This window comes from Oncorhynchus masou, chromosome 3 (genome assembly GCF_036934945.1).
Source record: "Oncorhynchus masou masou isolate Uvic2021 chromosome 3, UVic_Omas_1.1, whole genome shotgun sequence".
NCBI classification, from domain to species: Eukaryota; Metazoa; Chordata; class Actinopteri; order Salmoniformes; family Salmonidae; genus Oncorhynchus; species Oncorhynchus masou.
Window position 1 is genome coordinate 42,456,456 of NC_088214.1, and position 25,357 is coordinate 42,481,812.

The 25,357-nt window shown below is 40.3% G+C and overlaps 1 protein-coding gene across 5 annotated transcripts; it reads right to left on the reverse strand.

Annotated features, from left to right (window-relative positions):
- Positions 1-1,711: 1,711 nt before the first annotated feature.
- On the reverse strand, positions 1,712-25,123 carry LOC135517170 (NACHT, LRR and PYD domains-containing protein 12-like). Of its 5 annotated transcripts, none has more exons than XM_064941239.1 (10): positions 25,031-25,123; positions 19,169-19,452; positions 18,713-18,886; positions 13,518-15,384; positions 10,008-10,178; positions 9,544-9,717; positions 6,318-6,482; positions 6,055-6,098; positions 3,978-4,058; positions 1,712-3,513 (listed from the first exon to the last, which is right to left on the reverse strand). In XM_064941239.1, the coding sequence occupies exons 2-10, from the start codon at positions 19,434-19,436 to the stop codon at positions 2,981-2,983; spliced, it is 3,477 nt and encodes a 1,158-aa protein (XP_064797311.1). In that variant the 5' UTR covers positions 19,437-19,452; positions 25,031-25,123; the 3' UTR covers positions 1,712-2,980. The 5 variants fall into 5 exon arrangements, with proteins under 5 accessions (XP_064797311.1, XP_064797318.1, XP_064797336.1 ...); XM_064941246.1 differs by having other exon boundaries at positions 19,169-20,407; positions 25,031-25,084; XM_064941264.1 differs by lacking the exon at positions 25,031-25,123 and adding an exon at positions 20,244-21,782.
- Between the last annotated feature and the right edge of the window lie 234 nt (positions 25,124-25,357).

Genomic DNA, 25,357 nt, shown 5'->3' on the forward strand with positions numbered 1-25,357 from the left:
GGAAACACTACCAATTTTGCAGGTTATCAAATACTTGTTCTCCCCACTGTACCTATAATCGTTGTATGATATTGACTCTTGTCCTCAGTGCCAGAGCTATGGGTCGTGGGAAACACTCCCTGTCAGGCATGGGCTCATCAGGTCTGGGTGGATCATTCAGTGGAATGCCATTTTTGATTGCAATGTTGTGGAGCACACTGCAAGCCTGGACAATGTAGCAAACCTAAAAAAGGAATTTGCACGCTGTATTTCATTCAAGTAATGGCATGTGAAGGAATGTCACTTCAGAGGCAAACCTTGCTAGGCTGGTATTGCAGTGTGCCTCCTTTCCCAGACAAGCACAGCCAACGCCCTTTCAGCAGGCCTATGGTGCTCTCCACTGTTCTTGTGCGTAGGCTTGCTTGTACCTTGCCTCTTGTTGGTTTGTGTGGAGTCATCCGCCATGTTTTCAATGGGTAGCCCCGGTCTCCTGCAGTTATGAACACAACATTCCGATATTGTTTCCCAGTAGATGTTTAACATGGCTTATTGGTAAGTGACATGTTTTATTTGCTGTCTATCCTCAACAGCTCCTTCCTGGAGGTTAAGGCTGACTGAACTGTTCTGCACAATGAATGAATCATGTGTCCCACCTGGCCACTACCTTCAACAAAGCCCAATGTGAATCACAGATGACCTGCACGTTGATGAAGTTTAATTTGTTCAATGATGGTGCTTTTATTGCGATATGGGTGCAGTCAATTGCTCCAATGACATTGGGAAATTCAGCTACAGTATGGAAATCCCTTTTCAATCTGGCCTGTTGCACAGCAGTATACGGAAACTGTATGTATTGTGGGGGTCAATGAAATAGTGCCATGAAGGACTGCAGGCAATACTCGGCTCATGGTTGGTTGTGAAATGACAGACCAATCCGCAATCTCCCGTTGGAATGTTCCGGTGGCCAGAAATCCCAGGGTGGAGAGGACTTGGCTATGCACTGGGATGGCATTGGTGCATTTCGTCTCCCTTTCTAATACTGGAGAGAGTTTGTTGCAGAGATACAATAAAATATGCCTTGGAAAACAAAATCTACTAATAAGCCAAGCATCGCTCTCAGCAAAAAACATCTGCATGTTCATTGAAAACCGGCTCCTTGCGTAATGCAGCTTGTGCCAGATCCTCCAGCAATGCAAGATTTGCCATTTTGGACAAGTCACAATGCATCAGTGTTGCCTTTTTTTATATTTATATATTATATAACTAAATTGCCTCCAACCTTACATTCCACACTCTTTCTAATTGAATTTTTTATTCAATTAGGTTTAAATGGATTCATGTTTATGAATTCAATAGAACCCCTGAGAACTATTAGTAGCTTAAGTGTCTATAAAAGAAATACATGAATAAACTATTCATGTATTATATTTTTCCTTTCATAGTTGATGATCTGGTCCAGTATGCCAAGCCTTTCTCCATTTGGTGGATGCTCTTTCATTAGCAGTTTGACTTTTCCACCACAAGGTGCTGTGCGTACGCACGGTCAAGAGTGTGCCTCAACATTAAGCACACTTGAGAAGTGTAAGTACAACTTGATCAATCCCACACTTCGAAACGAACGCACGCGTGGTTTACCAACATTTCTGTTCGGACGCAACATTTATAAATGAAGGCCCAGGTACCTTCTCCAGGATATATAAATATAGTTCACATAAGAGTCAAAAACACTTCACATGGTGGTCAAACATGTCAAAACATACCTTTTTAATTCACATGATGGTAAAACATTTTTTGTAATACAAATACTCCAATATCAAACTATAGGTTTTACTCTTCCATCTTGCTCAGTTCACTATTGGACATACTCCTACTGTACTGTAGGCTAATATGTTATTGGGTTGACGATGTGTTAAATATCAGTCATTTAGCAGAGATTCTTATCCAGAGCTACTTACAGTAGTGCGTTCACACATTTTTCATACTGGTCCCCTGTGGAAGTCAAACCCACAACCCTGGCATTGCAAGTGCCAGGCTGTACCAACTGAACCAACACGGGATACATTCACAAACTGGCGTGGGCCGATGCCCTGGGGTTGTTGGATTTAACAAACATAATTTAAACAGATGTCCATATGTTTCCCTTTTCACATAATCAACATGGAATGAATAATATACCTTTTTAGTATAGGAAAATCACAAAAAATGAATTGCTAAAGGTATGCTTACGAAACTCCTGATGTTGCGGTCATATAAACTGTGGTGAGACAGTTGCCATCTTCATTTGAGACCATTTGAAACAGCAGGAAAAGAATCCTGCAGCAACAGGAAAGGTGAATTGAACATTTTTGTAGGGGTTGATGAAATGTCAAATTCCAGACTTTAGAAGCCTCTTTAAAACTCACTACAAAAGTTCGCATTTTCTGCTGTGCAGTAAAATTCTCAGCAACAAGTGATCAAATTAAGATCCTACACCTGTACATCTTTTCAGTTTATTTCAAGTGTGACATCTTCAAATAACATAATAGTATAATCACAGTGATCCCAGTATAGACAGCGGCAACTGTTAGAATGACAGAATAAACAATACTTACACTCTTACAACCGTTAATATCAATAAATACTGAAATAATATCTCCAAGGGTCTCCAAAGTCTTTCAGATATAGTTTTTTGTTCGTCACAAGTGTTCTGAGTGTAACCAGTAGCACTACTTAAGAGTTGTAGCAGTCTGTCTGTGTATTTTCCTTACCAGTAACCGGTTGACTTTAGTCTGTAGTTGGGTTGCAATCCTGGTGTCTGTAATCTACTGTATCTCCAGTGTCATGTTGAATTTGTGATAATCGTTGACACAGATACCAAGTCCATGGCAAAATACGTACCATGAATATTCCATTCAGTGTAATTGAGTTCAAACAGAAGCAGAGTTTCACAAAACACTCTACGAATAACATTATTTACAAACGCCAATAATAACAAGACTGCCGCTGTCCTAAAGCAAAGTTTTTACCTCAGAGTTACTGAGGAGCCACTCCCAACATAAAACCCTGGGTAGAGGGGCTCAGTGAATTTGGTGTGGAATGTGTGCAGGTGTGTCCGTATGCTAGAGGAGACTCTGCAGAAGGACAGAATGCCGGCCTGCCAGTCCAGATACACTCCTACTCTGTAGTAAGGGGAGGATTGGACAGGAAACTCAGTGCAGTTATTATTGTGCCAGGTGGTGTTGCTGTGATTAGAGGACTCCAAACTCCAAGACTTACGATTGTATCCAAGCACACAGTCTTTACGCCCTCCTGTCCTGCTGATTCCTTTATATGCCATTCCTATAACAGCCCATTCCCCATTCCAATCTGCCTCCCAGTAACAGGGCCCGGGCCCAGATAGACCCTCTCTACACAGCACCTGTTCGCAGTTCCCAAATCTCTCTGGGTGATCAGGATGCCGCTGCTTCTCATCCACCCATGTCACCTTTCTGTTCCCCTCAGACAGAGTGAGGCGTCTGTGTGCTGTGTTTGGGTCCAGTGTGAGATCACGTGCATCTGAATGGGGAGATGAAGACATAACTGATCACATTTCATCAAATTATCCAACAATTGGGGGGGAGCAACTAAGAAAAAAACTCCACAAAGCTTAAATGTTGGCTGGACTTAAAATGTAGAAAAATATCGAGATGACATGGAATACTCCATTAACTCAATGATTTTTTTTGGTTGCTAAATGTTGGTTGAATTAAACTATTGTTGTCTGAACTTAAATATCAAACACTTTCGTTCTAACAGTAATGGCAAGTTAAGTTTGCTGAGACCCCAACTTAAAATATTGTGTTGGCCTAAAATACATATTTCTTAGTGTGAATTTCAGCAAGTTACATTTTAATTTTATTATGTGTCAGGGACCGGTTTACAATTAAAGCATACATTTCAGAGGCTGAAATTATGCATTAAAACCAGATATAGCTAAAAAAAAATGGATTTGTTCTCCCCATTAGTGAGATTGTTTATACCTGTTTTATCTGGTCTGTGCTTCATATAAGCATATCCAAATGAACTCACTGTCAGGTCCATCAACTGGATCATGACTGAAACTAGAAAGGAGTCAAAGTGGAACATTCCAACAGTCTCGTGAGTAAATCAATTGAACTTTTCCCCAACTATCCACAATGTTTTGGTCAACCTAAAATATGAATTTCATAAAATACAAACAATTGGGTAAATCCAAAAGGCTGTGGAACTAGTTACAAAATCTTTTTGAGTTGGGCCACCTCAGTTATTTTTGTTTTTTACAGTGTATGATTATCTATCATGCCCAGTGGTGTAGCGGAGGTTAAAACGCACATAAACACCGTTAACCCACCTTTTTACTCACTTGAACGGCGATCATCGTTTACCTACTTATTGTTTTGCCACTACATCCCTGATCCTACCTCCATTATCAAAGTTTGAATTTGTGGGACATTTTCACGCTGGGAGAAATTTTACAGCATGACGTCACAGTCAGAACGATTGGGAACTATTCCACGCTGGGAAGATTTTTACATGGGACAGGGTGTCATGTAAAAATCTTCCGCGCATTAAGTAGTTTCCAATCGTTCTGATTGTGACGTCATGCTGTAAGATTTTCTCCCAGCATGAAAATGTTCCCAGTTCAATAACTGCAAAGTCACCTCTATGTGGATGGCTGAGCTCGTGAGGATATTTCTCTCACACCCTCCCTCGATCTCGAAAAAGTGTTTTGCGGGCACGAAGCATTCGCTTCACACATCTGATTATTGACTCTACAGTTATTATGCAATTACTGATTGCCATTAGGCTACAATGGTTTGTTGAGCAATTACGAAAACCATTGCCATCAGAACCTATCCTATTTTTAAGTCACGTTGATATTTCCTATAGTGAAACATTCCATACAAAATAGTATAAGAAAACACTTGGAATACATAATACAAACACTTAAATCCATAATGGGCTACAGAACATTTCTACTCTTGATGGGAAAACTGTATTGTGCAAAAAAAAGTCATATGACTTTGAATAGCCATTAAATAATTTAAGCGCACCCTCTCCCTCCCCTACCAGAGGACCTGAGCCCATGCCTCAGGACTACCTGGCCTGATGACTCCTTGCTGTCGCCGGGCCACCTGGTCGTGCTGCTGCTCCAGTTTCAACGGTTCTGCCTGCGGCTATGGAATCCTGACCTGTTCACTGGATGTGCTATCTTGTCCCAGACTTGCTGTTTTCGACTCTCTCTCTCTACCGCACCTGCTGTCTCTAACTCTGAACGCTCGGCTATGAAAAGCCAACTGACATTTACTCCTGAGGTGCTGACCTGTTGCACCCTCTACAACCATTGTGATTTATTATTATTTGACCATGCTGGTCATCTATGAACATCTTGGCCATGTACTGTTATAATCTCAACCCGGCACAGCCAGAAGAGGACTGGCCACCCCTCAGAGCCTGGTTCCTCTCTAGGTTTCTTCCTAGGTTCCTGCCTTTCAAAGGAGTTTTTCCTAGCCACTGTGCTTCTGCATTGCTTGCTGTTTGGGGTTTTAGGCTGGGTTTCTGTATAGCACTGACATTAGCTGATGTAAAAAGGGCTTTATAAATACATTTGATTGATACTGTGAGCTATTTAGCCTATATTCTGGAATAACTCTCAGCACTGGACAGCTCCTGTGATGACCGTTACATTTCACTTTGTAGAGAGTGCACTGCATGGTGTTTTGGGAAACGGGTATGACATCTTCAGACGTTATTGTTTTTACAATGCATCGTTTAAAACACTCGTGAGACTAATTTCAATCTTTATTGGGAAACCAGCCCTGATCATTTGAACATGTCTTTTCATGGCTTTGAGGGGAAAAAAATATTCCATCATTTATATATCTCTTGTGTCCAGGAAAAAAAATGTAGTAGGTCTACAACATAACTGGTTGTCTTTCACTTAACTTTGACCAGCTAGAATGTTTTATTCAGATGTGTCCATCAGCTCAGAAAACAAGTGTACAAAATAAAATTATACACTTCTGTTATGGACATGAATGGGATAAAAGTTTATTCATCCCAGCAATCAACACTCACATTTAATTTGACCTGGTTGGGTTGTGAAATCTCCAGATCCCATGCTGTAGGAAAAACAAAACAAAACAAATGAATAACATGCGCACACACACACACACACACACAAATTAATGCAAGCATGTGCATTATGGACACTGCAACAGAGACAAAGAGCTTTAAACACAACTTCACTAACTTATTTGTTCTCACAACTTTACTGGTCTGTTCCCACACTGGTTACTGGATGTTTGGCTAACAATAAATGAGAAAATGGTACAACATACTTGAGTTTCTCCAGTTTACAGCAGGGATCCTCTAATATAGCAGAGAGCAAATTCACTCCTGAGTGATTGTAGCTCAAGTCCAGCTCTCTCAGGTGTGAGGGGTTTGACCTCAGAGCTGAGGCCAGAGAAGCACAGCCTTTCTTTGCGACTCCACAGAATGACAACCTGCAAGAGTTTATCATGAGTTTATATCCTCTCGTGGAGAAAATGGTAGCTGTGTATGTCTTCCTCAATCACTTAAAATGTGACGTTTAAAAAATAAATGGTAAAAAATAGAATTAATAAATCCTTTTGTGACTCCCAAACCCGCATGCGGGAGCGTAATTTTTTATTTTACCTTTATTTTACTAGGCAAGTCAGTTAAGAACAATTTCTTATTTTCAATGACGGCCTAGGAACAGTGGGTTAACTGCCTGTTCAGGGGCAGAACGACAGATTTGTACCTTGTCAGCTCGGGGATTCGAACTTGCAACCTTTCGGTTACTAGTCCAACACTCGAACCACTAGGCTACCCTGCCATAATCATCACCTGAAAATAATTAGCATAATGCAACAGACATAAATATCCCTAGAAAATATTTCTATTCATGAAAATCACAAATGAAATATATTGAGACACAGCTTAGCCTTTTGTTAATCACCCTGTCATCTCAGATTTTCAAAATATGCTTTACAGCCAAAGCTAGACAAGCATTTGTGTAAGTTTATCGATAGCCTAGCATAGCATTATGCCTTGCTAGCAGCAGGCAACCTTGTCACGGAAATCAGAAAAGCAATCAAATTAAATCGTTTACCTTTGATGAACTTTGGATGTTTTCACTCATGAGACTCCCAAGTAGATAGCCAAAGTTAATTTTTTCCCAAAAGATTATTTTTGTAGGCGAAATAGCTCCGTTTGTTCTTCACGTTTGACTGAGAAATCGCCCGGAAATTAGTCACCACAACGCCGAAAAATATTCCAAATTAGCTCCATAATATCGACAGAAACATGGCAAACGTTGTTTATAATCAATCCTCAAGGTGTTTTTCTAATATCTATTTGATAATATATCCATCGGGACAATTAGTTTTTCAGTAGGACCGATTGGAGTAATGGCTACCTCTGTATTTTACGCGAGAATCTCTCTCGGAGCCACCATGTGACCACTTACGCAATGTGGCCGCCTACGGCTATTCTTCAACAGAAATGCGTAAAACTATGTCACAATGCTGTAGACACCTTGGGGAATACGTATAAAGCTTGTTGATGGCACATTTACAGCTGAATAGGGACTCATTGGAACGCAGTGCTTTCAAAACCTGGGGCACTTCCGGATTGGATTTTTCTCAGGCTTTTGCCTGCAACATCAGTTCTGTTATACTCACAGACAATATCTTTACAGTTTTGGAAAGGTTAGAGTGTTTTCTATCCAAAGCTGTCAATTATATGCATATTCTAGCATCTTGTCCTGACAAAATATCCCATTTAAAACGGGAATGTTTTTTTCTTCCAAAAATGAAAATACTGCCCCCTAGTACCAACAGGTTTTAAATACATTAGAATTTAATAAATATTGAATCTTCATTTATGACAATCTTCTTTATGCAATTTGGTACATGGCATTTGGAAAGTATTCAAACCCCTTCCCTTTTTCCACATTTTGTTACGTTACAGCCTTATTCTAAAATTGATTAAATAAGTTTCTCAATCTACATACAATACCCCATAAGTTTTTTTGTGTGCAGGTTTACTACAAATAAAAAACAGATACCTTATTTACATAAGTATTCAGACCCTTTGCTATGAGACTTGAAATTGAGCTCCGGTGCATTCTGTTTCCATTGAGCATCCTTGATGTTTCTACAACTTGATTGGAGTCCACATGTGGTAAATTCAATTGATTGAACATGATTTGGAAAGGCACACACCTGTCTATATAAGCTCCCACAGTTGATAGTGCATGTCAGAGCAAAAACCAAGCCATGAGGTCAAAGGAATTGTTTGTAGAGCTCTGAGCCAGGATTGTGTCGAGGGACAGGGACGGGTAACAACCTTTCTGCAGCATTAAAGGTCCCCAAGAACACCGTGGCCTCCATCACTCTTTAAATGGAAGAAGTTTGGAACCACCAAAACTCTTCCTAGACCTGGCCGCCCGGACAAACTGAGAAATTGGGGGAGAAGTGCCTTGGTAAGGGAGGTGACCAAGAACCCGATGGTCCCTCTGACAAAGCTCCAGAGTTCCTCTGTGGAGATGGAAGAACCTTCCAGAAGGATAACCATCTCTGCAGCACTCCACCTATCAGGCCTTTATGGTAGAGTGGCCAGACGGAAACTACTCCTCAGTAAAAAGGCACATGACAGCCCGCTTGGAGTTCGCCAAAAGGCACCTAAAGAACTCTCAGACCATGAAAAACAAGATTATCTGGACTGATGATACCAAGATTGAACTCTTTTGCCTGAATGCTAAGCTTCACGTCTGTAAGAAACCTGGCACCATCCCTACTGTGAAACATGGTGGTGGCAGCATCATGCTGTGGGGATGTTTTTCAGCGGCAGGGACTAAAAGACTAGTCAGGATCGAGGGAAAGATGAACGGAGCAAAGTACAGAGAGATCCTTGATGAAAATCTGCTCAGGACCTCAGACTCGGGCGAAGGTTCACCTTCCAACAGGACAACAACTCTAAGCACACGTCCAAGTCAAAGCAGGATTGACTTTGGGACAAGTTTCTGAATGTCCTTGAGCGGCCCAGCCGGATCAGACTTGAACACGACCAAACATCTCTGGAGAGACCTGAAAATAGCTGTGCAGCGATGCCCCCCCATCCAACCTGACCTGACTCAACCAGCTTGAGAGGATCTACAGAGAAAAATGGGAGAAACTCCCCAAATACAGGTGTGTCAAGGTTGTAGCATCATACCAAAGAAGACTTGAGGCTGTAATCGCTGCCAAAAGTGCTTCAACAAAGTACTGAGTAAAGGGTCTGAATACTTATGTAAATGTGATATTTCAGTTGTTGTTTTTTTACTACATTTGTTAACATTTCAAAACCTGTTTTTGCTTTGTTATTATGGGGTATTGTGTGTAGATTGATTAGGGAAAAATACTATATAATCAATTTTAGAATAAGGCTGATGCGTAACAAAATGTAGAAAAAGTTTAAATTCAGCTGACCTATTAGTCCGATATTGTCCTATACATATGGTTGATAATATAAGAACTAGTTAACTAATGCAGGAATACTGACCTCAGTGTCTCCAGTTTACAGTGGGGATTCTCCAGTCCAGCTGAGAGCAGTTCTGCTCCTGAATTCCGCAGGTCATTGTCACTCAGGTCCAGCTCTCTCAGGTTTGAAGAGTTTGACATTAGAACTGAGGCCAGATAAGCACAGCCTTTCGCTGTGACTCCACAAAATGACAACCTGCAGAGTGTATCATGAGTTTAAATCGTTTAGTAGTGAAAGTGGGAAATGGAAGCTTTGTATGTCTCCCTCAATCTCTTAAAATATGATAATTATTGATCACATTATTATATAAAAGTATTGCATCTTGAATGTACTCTTTTTAATACAATTGTATACTGTACAATAGATTTGAAATCAATCTTTCTCTTATGTAGTTAGGCTACTTAACTATGACATTTAAATTTGAAAGGGGAATAAATGTGGATTTGAAGAACTATCCAAATGTGAACTAATACAGGAAAACTAACCTCAGTGTCTCAAGTTTACAGTGTGAATTCTCCAGTCCAACAGCGAGCAGCTTCACTCCTGAATCTGTCAGCAGGTTGTTGTCACTCAGGTCCAGCTCTCTCAGGTGGGAGAAGTTGAGAGCTGAGGCTAAAGCTTCACAGCATCTCTCTGTGAGGTTACATCCATTCAGCCTATGAAAGGTAAAAATACTAATTTATCACAGTTACACAAATCTAGTGAACAAGTAGCTTACATTTTGATAAAATTGGGAAAATAATGAACATTGGACAGTTTAATTCCAAAAACGCTATATATCCATTTGATTTTTAGATTTGATTTGATTGTTTAAAGAAATTATGAGAGTGGTGTTTTTCCCCACTATCTAATCATGGCATGGTGTTGTTCAATGGCAGACATGTATTTATTTAAACTCTATCAGATTGACAAATCATGTTTTTTTTGGCAAAAGGCTACAGTGGCTTCAGAAAGTATTCACACCCCTGGACTTTTCCACATTTTGTTGTGTAGATTTTTTGGGGTCACTGGCCTACACACACACACACACACACACACACACACACACACACACACAATACCCCATGATGTCGAAGTGGAATTATGTTTTTAGAAAGTTTTACAAATTAATAAATGAAAAGCTGAAATGTCTTGAGTCAATAAGTATTCAACCCCTTTGTTATGGCAAACCTAAATAATTTCAGGAGTAAAAAAAAAAGCTTAATAAGTCACATAAGTTGCATGGACTCACTCTGTGTGCAATAATATTGTTTAGCATTATTTTTGAATGACTACCTCATCTCTGTACCCCACACATATAGATAATTGTAAGGTCCCTCAGTCAAGCACTGAATTTCAAACGGATTCAACCACAACAACCAGGGAAGTTTTCCAACGCCTTGCAAAAAACGGCACCAATTGGTTGATGGGTAAAAAGAAAACATTGGAGAGAAAAAAGCAGCCATTGAATATCCCTTTGAGCATGGTGAAGTTATACATTACACTTTGGATGGTGTATCAATACACCCAGTCACTACAAAGATACATGCGTTCTTCCTAACTCAGTTGCCGGAGAGGGAGGAAACTGAGGCCAAAGGTGACTTTAAAACAGTTAGAGTTTAATGGTTGTGATAGGAGAAAACTGAGGATGGATCAACAACATTGTAGTTACTCCACAATACTAACCTAATTGACAGTGAGAAGAAGGAAGCCTGTACAGAATAAAAAATATTTCAAGCTTAGTGGTGGCAGCATTATGGTATGGGTTTTGCGGACAGGGAAGTTTTGCCAGGATAAAACATAAACGGAGTGAAGCTAAGCACAGGCTAAATCCGAGAGGAAAAGCTGGTTGTCTGCCTTCCACTAGACACGGAGATCAATTCATCTTTCAACAGGACAATAACCTAAAACATAAGGCCAAATCTACATGGGGTTGCTTATCTAGAAGACCGTGAGTGTTCCTTGAGTGGCTGAGTATTGTTTTTACTTTTTTTAAACTTAAATCTACTTGAAAGAGCTTGAAGAATTTTGAAAATAATAATGGGCAAATGTTGCACAATCCAGGTGTGGAAAATTCTTACCCAGAAAGATTCACAAGCTGTAATTGCTGCCAAAGGTGCTTTTACAAACTATTGACTTAGGGGTGTGAATACTTATATAAATACTTACATTTTTAATAAATGTGCACAGGCTAAATCTGCTAGGATTTAGCATGTGCTTAGCTCTATTCCGTTCCTTTCCGTTGTGGACCCCAGGAAAAGTAGCTGAGTAGAAAATGGGGATCTTAATAAATACCAAAAAAATACAAAATATTTCAAAAAGCATGTTTTCACTTTGTCATCATAGGGTATTGCATGTAGGTGGGTGACAAAAAAATAAGTTATTAATTGGTTAATTTCGAATTTAGGCTGTAACACAACAATATGTGGTCAAGGGGTATGAATACTTTCTGAAGGCACTGTATATATTCGCTTCAGGGAAATAATTAGTACTGCTAGATTTTTGCAGAGCCAAATGTAACAAATAACCACATTTTTAATAAAGACATTTACAAATGATATATTTGTGAGATATACATACACACACACGCTACCGTTCAAAAGTTTGAGGTCACTTAGAAATGTCCTTGTTTTTTAAAGAAAATTTTAAATATTGTCCATTAAAATAACATCAAATTGATCAGAAATACAGTGTAGACGTTTGTTGTAAATGACTATTGTAGCTGGAAACGGTAGATTAAAGAAATAAGAAAATAAAAAAAGGAATATCTACATAGGAGTACAGAGGCCCATTATCAGCAACCATCACTCCTGTGCTCCAATGGCACGTTGTGTTAGCTAATCCAAGTTTATAATTTTAAAAGGCTAATTAATCATTAGAAAACCCTTTTGCAATTATGTTAGCACAGCTGAAAACTTTTGTGCTGATTTAAAGAAGCAATAAAACTGGCCTTCTTTAGACTAGTTGAGTATCTGGAGCATCAGCATTTGTGGGTTCGATTACAGGCTCAAAATAGCCAGAAACAAAGAACTTTCCCACTCCTTCTATTCTGGTTAGAGCCCGTTTGCGCTGTTCTGCGAAGGGAGTAGTACACAGAGTTGTACGAGATTTTCAGTTTCTTGTCAATTTCTCGCATGAAATAGCCTTCATTACGCAGAACACGAATAGACTGACGAGTTTCAGAAGAAAGTTATTTGTTTCTGGACATTTTGAGCCTGTAATCGAACCTACAAATGCTGATGCTCCAGATACTCAACTAGTCTCAAGAAGGCCAATTTTATTGCTTCTTTAATCAAAAACAACAGTTTTCAGCTGTGCTAACATTATTGCAAAAGGGTTTTCTAATGATCAATTAGCCTTTTTAAAAGGATAAACTTGGATTAGCTAACACAATGTGCCATTGGAGCACAGGAGTGATGGTTGCTGATAATGGGCCTCTACGCCTATGTAGATATTCCATTTTAAAAAATCTGCCTTTTCCAGCTACAATAGTCATTTACAACATTAACAATGTCTACACTGCATTTCTGATCAATTTGATGTTATTTTTAATGGACATTTTCTTTTCTTTTAAAAAACAAGGACATTTCTAAGTGACCCCAAACATTTGAATGGTGGTGCGAGTTATAAAAAATCAATACAGTAATATAAGATCTGTAAAACATTTAAATTTGACATTTTAGTAATTTAGCAGATGCTCTTATTCAGAGTGACTTGAAATAAGTGCATTCATCTTAAGACCAAATGGAATGGAATGTTAGTATCCTGTATGATTGACTATACAGTCAAACATACAGGTCACGAACATTCCATTCCATCTAAACAATGGATATCTAAAATCTATGAATGAAAAATTTGAGAACAGTAATATTTTCCACACACATTAAGGTACCCATAAGCAATCATTTCTGATTACAAAAACACATGTGAAATTGGTGGATATAGCATTTTGGAAATAAACTCTTCACATGTATAATATAATTGCATTATAATAATATAGTATGTTTTCAACTCACAGAGATGTTCTGGAGGCTTTGACGACTGGCAACAGTCTCAGAAGCCCCTTTTCTGATCTGGAGTATTTCTTCAGATCAAACACAACCAGCTCCTCTTCTGAAGTCAACAACACAAAGACCAGAGCTGACCACTGTGCAGGTGAGAGTTCTTCTCTGGAGACATTTCCTGAGCTTATGTAGTTTTGAATCTCCTTCACCAGTGAATGGTCATTTAGTTCATTTAGACAGTGGAACAGATTGATGCACTTCTCTGGAGAGTGATTTTTTCTGATCTTCCTCTTTATGTACTTGACTGTTTGCTCATGGCACTGAGAGCTGCTTCTCGCTCTCCTTGTCGGTGTCAGCAGGCCGTGTAAGTGAGACTGATTAGACTCTAGTGAGAGGCCCAGAAGGAAGCGGAGGAACAGGTCAAGGTGTCCATTCTTACCCCGTAAGGCTATATCCACAGCACTCTTGTGAAAGGTGAAGGCCGATTTTAATGTAAACCTCCTAAGAATGTTTCTGATGGTGGAAAGTTCTTTGTTCATTAGGTTTACATTGTTGTTGTTGTATGATAAAAAGACATACAACGCAGCCAGAAACTCCTGGATGCTCAGATGCACAAAGCAGTACACCTTCTCCTGGAACGGCCCATAATCCTCTCTGAAGAGCTGTGTGAACACTCCCAAGCGAACCGAAGCTTCTCTGGCACTAATGCCACACTCTTGCAGATCTGACTCATAGAAAATTAGGTTGCCATTTTTTAGCTGTTGAAAAGCCAGTTTTCCAAGTGCCATAATGCTCTCTTTATCCCAGTGTGACTCTCCCTCGCCTTTCTCATTATATTTCTCGTTCATCTGTTTAGCATGAAACACCAGTAAACCAAGGAATAATTGAGTCAGAGTCTTTGGTATTTCTCCATTCGTATCTGTGCTCAATATGCGCTCCAGAACTGTAGCTGCGATCCAACAGAAGACTGGTATGTGGCACATGATGTGGAGACTCCTTGATGTCTTAATGTGTGAGATGATTCTGTTTGCCAGATTCTCATCACTGAACCTCTTCCTGAAGTACTCCTCCTTCTGTGGGTCATTGAACCCTCGTACTTCTGTCACCTGGTCAACACACCCAGAAGGAATCTGATTGGATGCTGCAGGTCTGGAGGTTATCCAGAGGCGAGCAGAGGGAAGCAGATTCCCATTGATGAGGGATTTCAGAAGCACATCCACTAAGGTTGGCTCTGTAGCTTTATCCCAGCTATTATTCTTCTTGTAGTCTAGAGGCAATCGACACTCATCTAGACCATCAAGGACAAATAGAACTTTGTACCTGCTCTCATTGTAGTTTGGGTTTCCTGAGTCTTGTAATTTTGTGAAAACCTGATGGAGAAATTCCTTCTCAATCACTTTTGCCTCTCTGATGCATTCATGAACAAGATCCACTAAACTCAGCATTTTCTTCCGCACCAAATTTAGCTCTCGAAAAGGCAGTGAAAATATGAACTGGATATCTTGATTTGCTTTTCCTTCAGCCCAGTCCAAAATGAACTTAAGTACAGAGAATGTTTTTCCAATGCCAGCGACTCCCTTCGTCAGTACAGTTCTGGTAGGTTTGTCTTGTCCAGTTACAAATGTAAAGATGTTATTGCATTTGATCAACCTTTCTTCTGTTGCTGCTGGTGTGATGGATGCGATCTCAATCTGTCTGACCTCGTGTTCTTTATTGACCTCTTCACTTCCGCCCTCTGTGATGTAGAGTTCTGTGTAGATCTTATTGAGAAGTGTTTTCTTTCCCTGTTTTGGCACCCCCTCAAATACATGCTGAATCTTCTCCTTCAGTTTGTATTGGAATTTACGTCGGTACTTCTCAACATCTTCATACGAAGGACCTGACAATGGATATACAATTACAGTTTAAGATTAGGTATAATCAAGGTTTGATTGTATTTAGCGACTCAATTATCAGTCCCTCCGTGATTTTGCGAAGCCAAAGAGGTGTTTTCATTTTAATAAAGTTATTGTTTAAGTGGCTTAATAATTGAACAGCACAAAGGGTAATTGCGACTGTGATTCCTGAAATGCAGCGCTTGTTGGAGTATTTTTTTACATTTACTGAAATTATACTTCTGTTGCATTGTTTGCTAGCTGGTTAGCTAGCTCATTGGCCACAATTGGAAAATGTTGCTAACGCTAGCTAGCAAGTTAATATAACTTATTCTCTCGATGTATGTTAGCCAGCTAAGTTCGTTGTATCTGAATATAACTCAACTGCTGTCAACATCAGAATAAGATTTGCAAGCACTAGTTAGGTCCAGAAGTGGATTAACAGCTTTGCTGACAGTGCATTCAGAGCCATCCAGTGGCTAGCCAAACTACAGAATTATGTGTTGTAACGTAACTAAAGTTCGGGAGGAAAGACCACACATGAAACAATTTACATTTCCTCCCCTTTTGACAATCAAACAATTTAGAACTCCTTGTCAGGGCTGGACTACCCCATTTGGGACCCCGGGACACAGACCTCCAGGGGGCCCCACCTTTTTAGGAAAACATATACAGTGGGGCAAAAAAGTATTTAGTCAGCCACCAATTGTGAAAGTTCTCCCACTTAAAAAGATGAGAGGCCTGTAATTTTCATCATAGGTACACTTCAACTATGACAGACAAAATGAGAAAAAAATCCAGAAAACACATTGTAGGATTTTTTAATGAATTTATTTGAAAATTATGGTGGAAAACTTTTGTTATTGACCAAATACTTATTTATCTCAATACTTTGTTATATACCCTTTGTTGGCAATGACAGAGGTCAAACGTTTTCTGTAAGTCTTCACAAGGTTTTCACACACTGTTGCTGGTATTTTGGCCCATTCCTCCATGCAGATCTCCTCTAGAGCAGTGATGTTTTGGGGCTGTTGCTGGGCAGCACGGACTCCCTCCAATGATTTTCTATGGGGTTGAGATCTGGAGACTGGCTAGGCCACTCCAGGACCTTGAAATTCTTCTTCGGAAGCCACTCCTTCGTTGCCCGGGCGGTGTGTTTGGGATCATTGTCATGCTGAAAGACCCAGCCACGTTTCATCTTCAATGCCCTTGCTGATGGAAGGAGGTTTTCACTCAAAATCTCACAATACATGGCCCCATTCATTCTTTCCTTTACACGGATCAGTCGTCCTGGTCCCTTTGCAAAAAAACAGCCCCAAAGCATGATGTTTCCACCCCCATGCTTCACAGTAGGTATGGTCTTCTTTGGATGCAACTCAGAATTCTTTGTCCTCCAAACACGACGATTTGAGTTTTTACCAAAAAGTTATATTTTGGTTAGATCTGACCATATGACATTCTCCCACTCTTCTTCTGGATCATCCAAATGCTCTCTAGCAAACTTCAGATGGGCCTGGACATGTACTGGCTTAAACAGGGGGACACATCTGGCACTGCAGGATTTGAGTCCCTGGCGGCGTAGTGTGTTACTGATGGTAGGCTTTGTTACTTTGGTCCCAGCTCTCTGCAGTTCATTCACTAGGTGTGGTTCTGGGATTTTTGCTCACCGTTCTTGTGATCATTTTGACCCCACGGGGTGAGATCTTGCGTGGAGCCCCAGATCGAGGGAGATTATCAGTGGTCTTGTATGTCTTCCATTTCCTAATAATTGCTCCCACAGTTGATTTCTTCAAACCAAGCTGCTTACCTATTGCAGATTCAGTCTTCCCAGCCTCGTGCAGGTCTACAATTTTGTTTCTGGTGTCCTTTGACAGCTCTTTGGTCTTGGCCATAGTAGAGTTTGGAGTGTGACTGTTTGAGGTTGTGGACAGGTGTCTTTTATACTGATAACAAGTTCAAACAGGTGCCATTAATACAGGTAACGAGTGGAGGACAGAGGAGCCTCTTAAAGAAGACGTTACAGGTCTGTGAGAGCCAGAAATCTTGCTTGTTTGTAGGTGACCAAATACTTACTTTCCACCATAATTTGCAAATAAATTCATTAACAATCCTACAATGTGATTTTCTGGATTTTTTTCTTCTAATTTTGTCTGACATAGTTGAAGTGTACCTATGATGAAAATTACAGGCCTCTCATCTTTTTAAGCAGGAGAACTTACACAATTGGTGGCTGACTAAATACTTTTTTGCACCGCTGTATTTATTTGGAAAACAGCTAACTTCCTTCATTTCAACATATTTTGCAAAAATGTACAGTTTATAAAGTTATTCTACACATTTTGTAATGAGGCTAAGATTTTATTTGTAGTTTTAAAGATAATGCGTTTTATAGCTCATCTCATTCTATTGTTCATGTTTTGCCAAAGGCCTGAGAGACATTTTTGCATATGGCACGTCCGTGGCTCCTTTTCAAGAGTGCACCAGCATGCTCTCCCGAGCGCATTTCTCTACTATTCACGGCCCTTCCCCGAACGCACCAGCACATCTCCCGGGCACACGCAAGCCGCATGCCCTACTCCTCGGTGGACCAGAGAAGCCAGGCCGCCTACCATTGCAGCGGAGTCTCGGCTATCGCAGTCCGACAATCACATACGATCATACTGACGTCCTCCTTTGCTGAAGCATGTTCAACTGGTTCACATTGGATTAGCCATGACGCGTTTCTCCATTCAAATCGTTTGCTCAATCTACACGTCTCCAAACTCATTCCTCTGGCAGTGCAAATTGGACACCAAAAATTGCAAATTGCCTTGCAAAATGTTAGAATTGTCGCAGCAGAGTAAATCATTTTTGCCCGCAAATGTATATTAAAAAAACGCTGCGAAATCCTGGAGGGACTGATTTATTATTAAGGACAGAATACAAACTTCAGATGCGTGGGGCCAAAAGAAACTATAATCCATGGTTTGGTTTTCTATAGCAGCCACTACAAACTTCAGCTAACTTTAGCCACCGCTAGATATACATCAATCGAAGTGATTTGGCCATGAAATTATTAACAGGCACTGCATACCCCTATCACTCCCATAGATATTGTCGTAGCAGTGGTGAAAGTTAGCTGAAGTTTGTAGTGGCTGTTTAAAGAGAATTGAACCATATATTTAAAAAAAAATCCTAGCCCATAGTTCCTCACCCTGAAAGCAGTCTAATATTAAGTTGTAAAATTACAACCCTTTAATGCAACATTCTGGGAATACAATTGTTTTATTTAAATGAGAAGACATATAGTTGTATTGAATGCCTCTCTCCATAGTGAGATGTTATGTTATTTACCATCATCTGTAGAGTTAACAGTAGTGAGTTTATGTCCCTTAACGTGGTCTCCAGGCTCAGTGTGGTTGGAGAGATCTGCAGAAGCATTCTGAACTGGTACGGTGTTCAGGTTGGGCCTGGTTGGTGTGGCTGATACTCCTGCTGTGACTTGGTGTTCTGTCCCTGACATTGGAACTAGATAAAACAAAAATGTATATACATTGATGTATTGATCAGTCAAGTAGGTCTGCATTTGTTTTATTTTGGAGGGACTAAATAATGTATGATAAAGTGGTCCTCCAAAGAAAGGGGTAGTGGGGGTGCAATTAAAGAAAATATATTCCCCTCCTTAAATAACTCTTTCCCTCCTAGTCGACAAACACGCCTGGTTTCAATCAAATGTGCATTTTAGAATGATTACAGTGTCAAGCATACAGTATGATACATACAGTATGAATTAGCCTGTCTTTAACTTACCAGCTAGATCATTCCGTTTAATCTTTTGCAGAATATGGTGTGTCATCTCCAGAGCACCAGCTTCCCTATAGGTATGCACCATCTGATCCACTGTGTCCTCTCTTTTAGCATTTTCCAGCCTGCTAACTGGGATGGGAGATGAGCCACCCAAAACAGGCTGCTTCAGGTACCACTGAAATGACTTCAATTCCTCACTGGTCAGTTGTTGTAGAATAGCTAGCAACCACTCTGGGACAGGTGTGGGTGGAGCAGGTGATGAGGTGTCCATTTTAGATCACTTGACACTATTAAACAACAGAACAAGTAAAATGTGTATATAACGTTCACACAAAACGCAACACTAGGCCCCTGTCAATTGTGTCAATCTGCTGTTGATATAGCCAACTAGAACAAGCTAAATTAAGTATGCAGCAGTGGCGGTTGGTGCCATTTTTTGGGGGGGTCATGGCCTTATTTCTATTACAGCATATTGGATGACTATCATTTACTGTATATTCCATTCACCCAGCTCAATGTAACATTAATAGGTTTAGGCTAGCTGCTACATGGTGCTCATTTTCCCTATACCCATCATGAATGAAGTTGCTACAACCTACGAATGAAAGTTTACAATGTAGGTGCACAGGTCGAGTGCAAAATGCCAAACCTTCATACCATAACTGCTAACTGCTACACACAGCCTATATCGTTGTCACCATATTAACTAGCGTCATAGTCAACATAGCTACTAGAACTAACACGTTAGTAAACCAGCTACAATCATGCAGTACAGTGTACAGCAAGTAGTTAAGCAGTTACACCGGTGGGCCCTGGTGGCAATACATTTTATAAAACCAAAAACTTACCTTGACTTGGAAGAGTTAGTGCTGGATAGCCATAGCCAGATAGCTAACATAGCATCTCCGCTTGAGCAGGGTGTTTGACTATGCTAAACTAGCTAGCTGCATTCCCAAGCTGTGAAAGTGAATAAATAATAGCTAGCTCTCTCGTTCTCTCAATTGCTTCTCTTTCATTTTTGAATAAATACATTTGTTCAAAACTGTTCAACTAGTCATTCTCTCTGTCAACTACTCACCATATTTTTATGCACTGCAGTGCTATCTAGCTGTAGCTTATGCTTTCAGTACTAGATTCTTTCTATGATCCTTTGATTGGGTGGACAACATGTCAGTTCATGCTGCAAGAGCTCTGATAGGTTGGAGAATGTCCTCCAGAAGTTGTCAAACTTACTGTGTAAGTCTATGGAATGAGGTGAAAACAATGAGCTTCCTAGGTTTCGTATTGAAGTCAATGTACAATGAAGTCAGTGCATTCGGAAAGTATTCAGACCCCTTCACTTTTTCCACATTTTGTTACGTTACAGCCTTATTCTAAAATTGATTACATAAAACAAAATCCTCAATCTACACACAATACCCCATAATGACAAAGCGTAAACATGATTTTAGAAATGTTAGCAAATGTTATTATTTTGTAATATATATTTACATAAATATTCAGACCCTTTGCTATGCGACTCAAAATTGAGCTCAGGTGCATCCTGTTTCCAATGATCATCCTTGAGACGTTTCTACAACTTGGAGTCCACATGTGGTACATTCAATTGATTGGACATGCTTTGGAAAGGCACACACCTTTCTATATAAGCTCCCACAGTGGACAGTGCATGTCAGAGCAAAAACCAAGCCATTAGGTTGAAGGAATTGTCGCTAGAGCTCTAAGACAGGATTGTGACAAGGCACAGATCTGGGGAAGGGTACCAAAATAATTATGTAGCATTGGTCCCCAAGAACACGGTGGCCTCCATCATTCTTAAATGGAAGAAGTTTGGAACCACCAAGACTCTTCCTAGAGCTGGCCGCCCGGCCAAACTGAGCAATCGGGGGAGAAGGGCGTTGGTCAGGGAGGTGACCAAGAACCCGATGGTCACTCTGACAGAGCTCTAGAGTTCCTCTGTAGAGATGGTTGTCCTTCTGGAAGATTCTCCCATCTCTGCAGCACTCCACCTATCAGGCCTTTATGGTAGAGTGGCCAGACGGAAGCCACTCTTCAGTAAAAGGCACATGACAGTCCGCTTGGAGTTTGCCAAAAGACACCGAAAGGACTCTCAGACCATGAGAAACAAGATTCTCTGGTCTGATGATACCAAGATTGAACTCATTAGCCTGAATGCCAAGTGTCACGTCTGGAGGAAACCTGGCACCATTCCTACTGTGAAGCATGCTGGTGGCAGCATCATGCTGTGGGAATGATTTTCAGCGGCAGGGACTGGGAGACTAGTCAGGATTGAGGGAAAGATGAACAGAGCAAAGTACAGAGAGATCCTTGATGAAAACCTGCTCCAGAGCAGTGTCACCTTCCACCTGGACAACGGCCCTAAGCACACAGCCAAGACAACACAGGAGTGGCTTTGGGACAAGCCTATGAATGTCCTTTAGTTGCCCAGCCAGAGCCCCGATTTGAACCCGATCTAACATCTCTGGAGAGACCTGAAAATAGCTGTACAGCGACGCTCACCATCGAACCTGACAGAGCTTGAGAGGATCTGCAGAGATGCATCAGAGAAACTGCCCACATACAGGTGTGCCAAACTTGTAGCGTCATACCTAAGAAGACTCAAGGCTGTAATCTCTGCTAAAGATGCTTCAACAAAGTACTGAGTAAAATGTCTGAATACTTTTTGTTTTACATTTGCAAGTGTTTAAAAAAACAAAAACAATTGGGTATTGTGTATAGATTGATGAAGATTTATTCATCAATCCCCTGGGAATGCACAGTACCCATAGGATGACAGAAACTAGCTGTCCTCCAGCTACACCATGGTGCTACCCCAGAGAGTGCTGTTGAGGCTACTGTAAACCTTCATTGCAAAACAGTAAGTTTTAATCAATTATTTGAGGATGTGAATATATACTTAAAGTGTTATAATAACCATGTATATCTCTCTCGGACAAGGGGACTTTTATCAAAACAACTATGAAATAACACATATGGAATCATGTAGTAACCAAAAAAGTGTTGTAACATTTGTTTATTTTAGATTCTTCAAAGTAGCCACCCTTTGCCTTGATGACAGCTTTGCACACTCTTGGTATTCTCTCAACCAGCTTCACCTGGAATGCTTTTCCAACCGTCTTGAAGGAGTTCCCACATATGCTGAGCACTTGTTGGCTGCTTTTCCTTCACTCTGCGGTCCAACTCATCCCAAACCATCTCAATTTGGTTGAGATCGGGGGATTGTGGAGGCCAGGTCATCTGATGCAGAACTCCATCACTCTCATTCTTGGTAAAATAGCCCTTACACAGCCTGGAGGTGTGTTGGGTCATTGTCCTGTTGAGAAAAAAAAAGATAGTCCCACTAAGCGCAAACCAGGTGGGATGGTGTTTCGCTGCAGAATGCTGCGGTATCCATGCTGGTTAAGTGTGCCTTGAACTCTAAATAAATCACAAACAATGTCACCAGCAAAGCACCCCCACACCATAACACCTCCTCCTCCATGCTTTACGGTGGAAAATACACATGCGGAGATCATCCGTTCACCCACACTGCGTCTCACAAAGACACGCCGGTTGGAACCAAAAATCTCCAATTTGGACTTCAGACCAAAGGACACATTTCAACCGGTCTAATGTCCATTGCTTGTGTTTCTTTCGCCCAAGCAAGTCTCTTCTTCTTGTTGGTGTCCTTTAGTGGTGGTTTCTTTGCAGCAATTCAACCATGAAGGCCTGATTCACAGTCTCTTCAGAACAGTTGACCTTGAGATGTGTTACTTGAACTCTTTGAAGCATTTATTTGGGCTGCAATTTGAGGCTGGTAGCTCTAATGAACTTATCCTTTGCAGCATTGGTAACTCTAGGTCTTCCATTCCTGTGGCGGTCCTCATGAGAGCCAGTTTCATCATAGCGCTTGATGGGTTTTGCGACTGCACTTGCAGAAACTTTCAAAGTTCTTGAAATTTTCCGTATTGACTGACCTTCATGTCTTAAAAGTAATAATGGACTGTTGTTTCTCTTTGCTTATTTGAGCTGTTCTTGCCATAATATGGACTAGTCCTATTTTGGTAAAAGACCATCTTCTGTATACCCCCCTACCTTGTCACAACACAAGTGATTGGCTCAAACACATTAAGAAGTAAAGAGTTTCCACAAATTGACTTAAGGCACACCTGTTAATTTAAATGCATTCCAGGTGACTACCTCATGAAAGCTGGTTGAGAAAATGCCAAGAGTGTGCAAAGCTGTAATCAAGGCAAAGGGTGGCTATTGATTTGTCTAACACTTTTTTTGGTTACTACATGATTCCATATGTGTTATTTCATAGTTTGTCTTCACTATTATTCTCCAATGTAGAAAATAGTAAAAATAGAGAAAAACCCTTGAAAGAGTAGGTGTTCTAAAACCTTTGACCGGTAGTTTATATAGCCGAATATATTGATAAAAGTCCCCTTGTCCGAGAGAGACTTACATGGTTATTAAAAAACACTAAGTATATATTCACGCCGCCAAATAATTGATTAAAACACACTGTTTTGCAATGAATGTTTACAGTAGCCTCAACCGCACTCTCTGGGGTAGCACCATGGTATAGCCGGAGGACAGCTAGTTTCCGTCATCCTCTGGGTACCGTGCATTTGGAAAGTATTCAGGCCCCTTGACTTTTTCCACATTTTGTTTTACCTTACAGCCTTATCCTAAAATGGACCAAAAAAAAAAATGTTAATCAATCTACACACAATACCCGATAAATTAAAAACATTGTTGCAAATGTAAAAAATAATATAGCAACTTTACATAGGTATTCAGACACTTTACTCAGTACTTTGTTGAAGCATCTTTGGCAGAGATTACAGCCACGAGTCTTCTTGGGTATGACGCTACAAGCTTGGCACACCTGTATGTGGGGAGTTTCTCTGATGCAGATCCTCTCAAGTTCTGTCAGGTTCGATGGAGAGCGTCGCTGCACAGCTGTTTTCAGGTCTCTCCAGAGATGTTCTATTGAGTTCAAATCTGGGCTCTGTCTGGGCAACTCAAGGACATTCAGAGACTTGTCATAGTTTTTATGTTTTCACTACTATTCTACAATGTAGAAAATAGTTTTAAAAAGAAAGAAAAACCCTTGAATGAGTGGTTTTCTAAAACTTTTGAAAGGTAGTGGAGGTCAGACACTTCAGAACAAACTTCCTTTAGATTTTTTTTGTGGGGGGGGGAGACAATCTGTTGTTCCATGTAGTGAATCTGTTAAATGCGTTTGTATGGGATAAAAGCATTAATGCCCCCAAAAAATTATATATAAACATTTTATACCACCCCCACCCGGCTTAGGCAAAGCTTGGACTGTAATGGTTAACAGTTTAAGGAACAAAGAGTAACAAAGAGTAAGATGGTAAAAACCAGCTCTCACTTTAAGAAGCAGTACTAATCACCCTGAAATGGAACTCAACTACTGACAAACACTTGAATCGTACCATATTTAGCGGAAACATACCAGTCTTAGCTTTCAGGAATGGGGTCATATAGCTAATAGCCCAAACCGTTCAAATGCTATGTCGCAGCCAGTAAAACTGGCTGAGAGGAAATCAAGGGGTTTGTGGGATTTGTCCGCAATTTCAGGGCTATGAGTTAACGAACAAATAACATATATGTAAAGCTCTAACTTTGACTTTTGATTGACTTACATGTAAAGTTAAAAATGTTCCATTCAGTAGTGGTTCACTTTCTTGTCAGGTAATATTGAGTAACCTTTTATTAAATCGGGGAAATGTGAGCAGGGTTCCACAATATTAATCAATAATATGTACAAATAAATATTTAAGTATTACCTCTGTTTGCTCTGTTAAAATAGTCAAATTCAAGTTTACTTACTTCATTCTCTCTTCTCTTTAAAGCAGCATATTCTGCCTCGGTTCTCTAAAATAACCACACGGACAGGAAACTACTATAATCAGGAAGCTTTAAAGTTGCCTTGTCATGAGTTTTAGGGTGTTCTCACACTTGGTTCTATTCATCCCATTTTCGTGAACGTTATTAAGAGTATTTCTAATTTGGCTGGGAAAGTCAATAATTTGAATGGCGTTTGGGGTAAAGTTTTTGCCTTCTATGCGGGGGACTGGGGTTCGTGTCTCAGCCTTGACATCGATAGACTGAAATTCATTCTGATTGAAGTTCAAATATTTATGGGTTTTGCCCGGA

What these genes read in the sequence shown, in the direction of transcription:
- LOC135517170 (XM_064941239.1), bottom strand. Translation starts at nt 19,436, where the DNA reads ATGGACACCTCATCACCTGCTCCACCCACACCTGTCCCAGAGTGGTTG. An exon ending in TGTAAACTGGAGAAACTCAA is followed by an intron (nt 6,099 to 6,317) that starts GTATGTTGTACC and finishes TTTTTCCTACAG; the next exon opens with CATGGGATCTGGAGATTTCA. An exon ending in CCAACCAGGTCAAATTAAAT is followed by an intron (nt 4,059 to 6,054) that starts GTGAGTGTTGAT and finishes ACTCCTTTCTAG; the next exon opens with TTTCAGTCATGATCCAGTTG.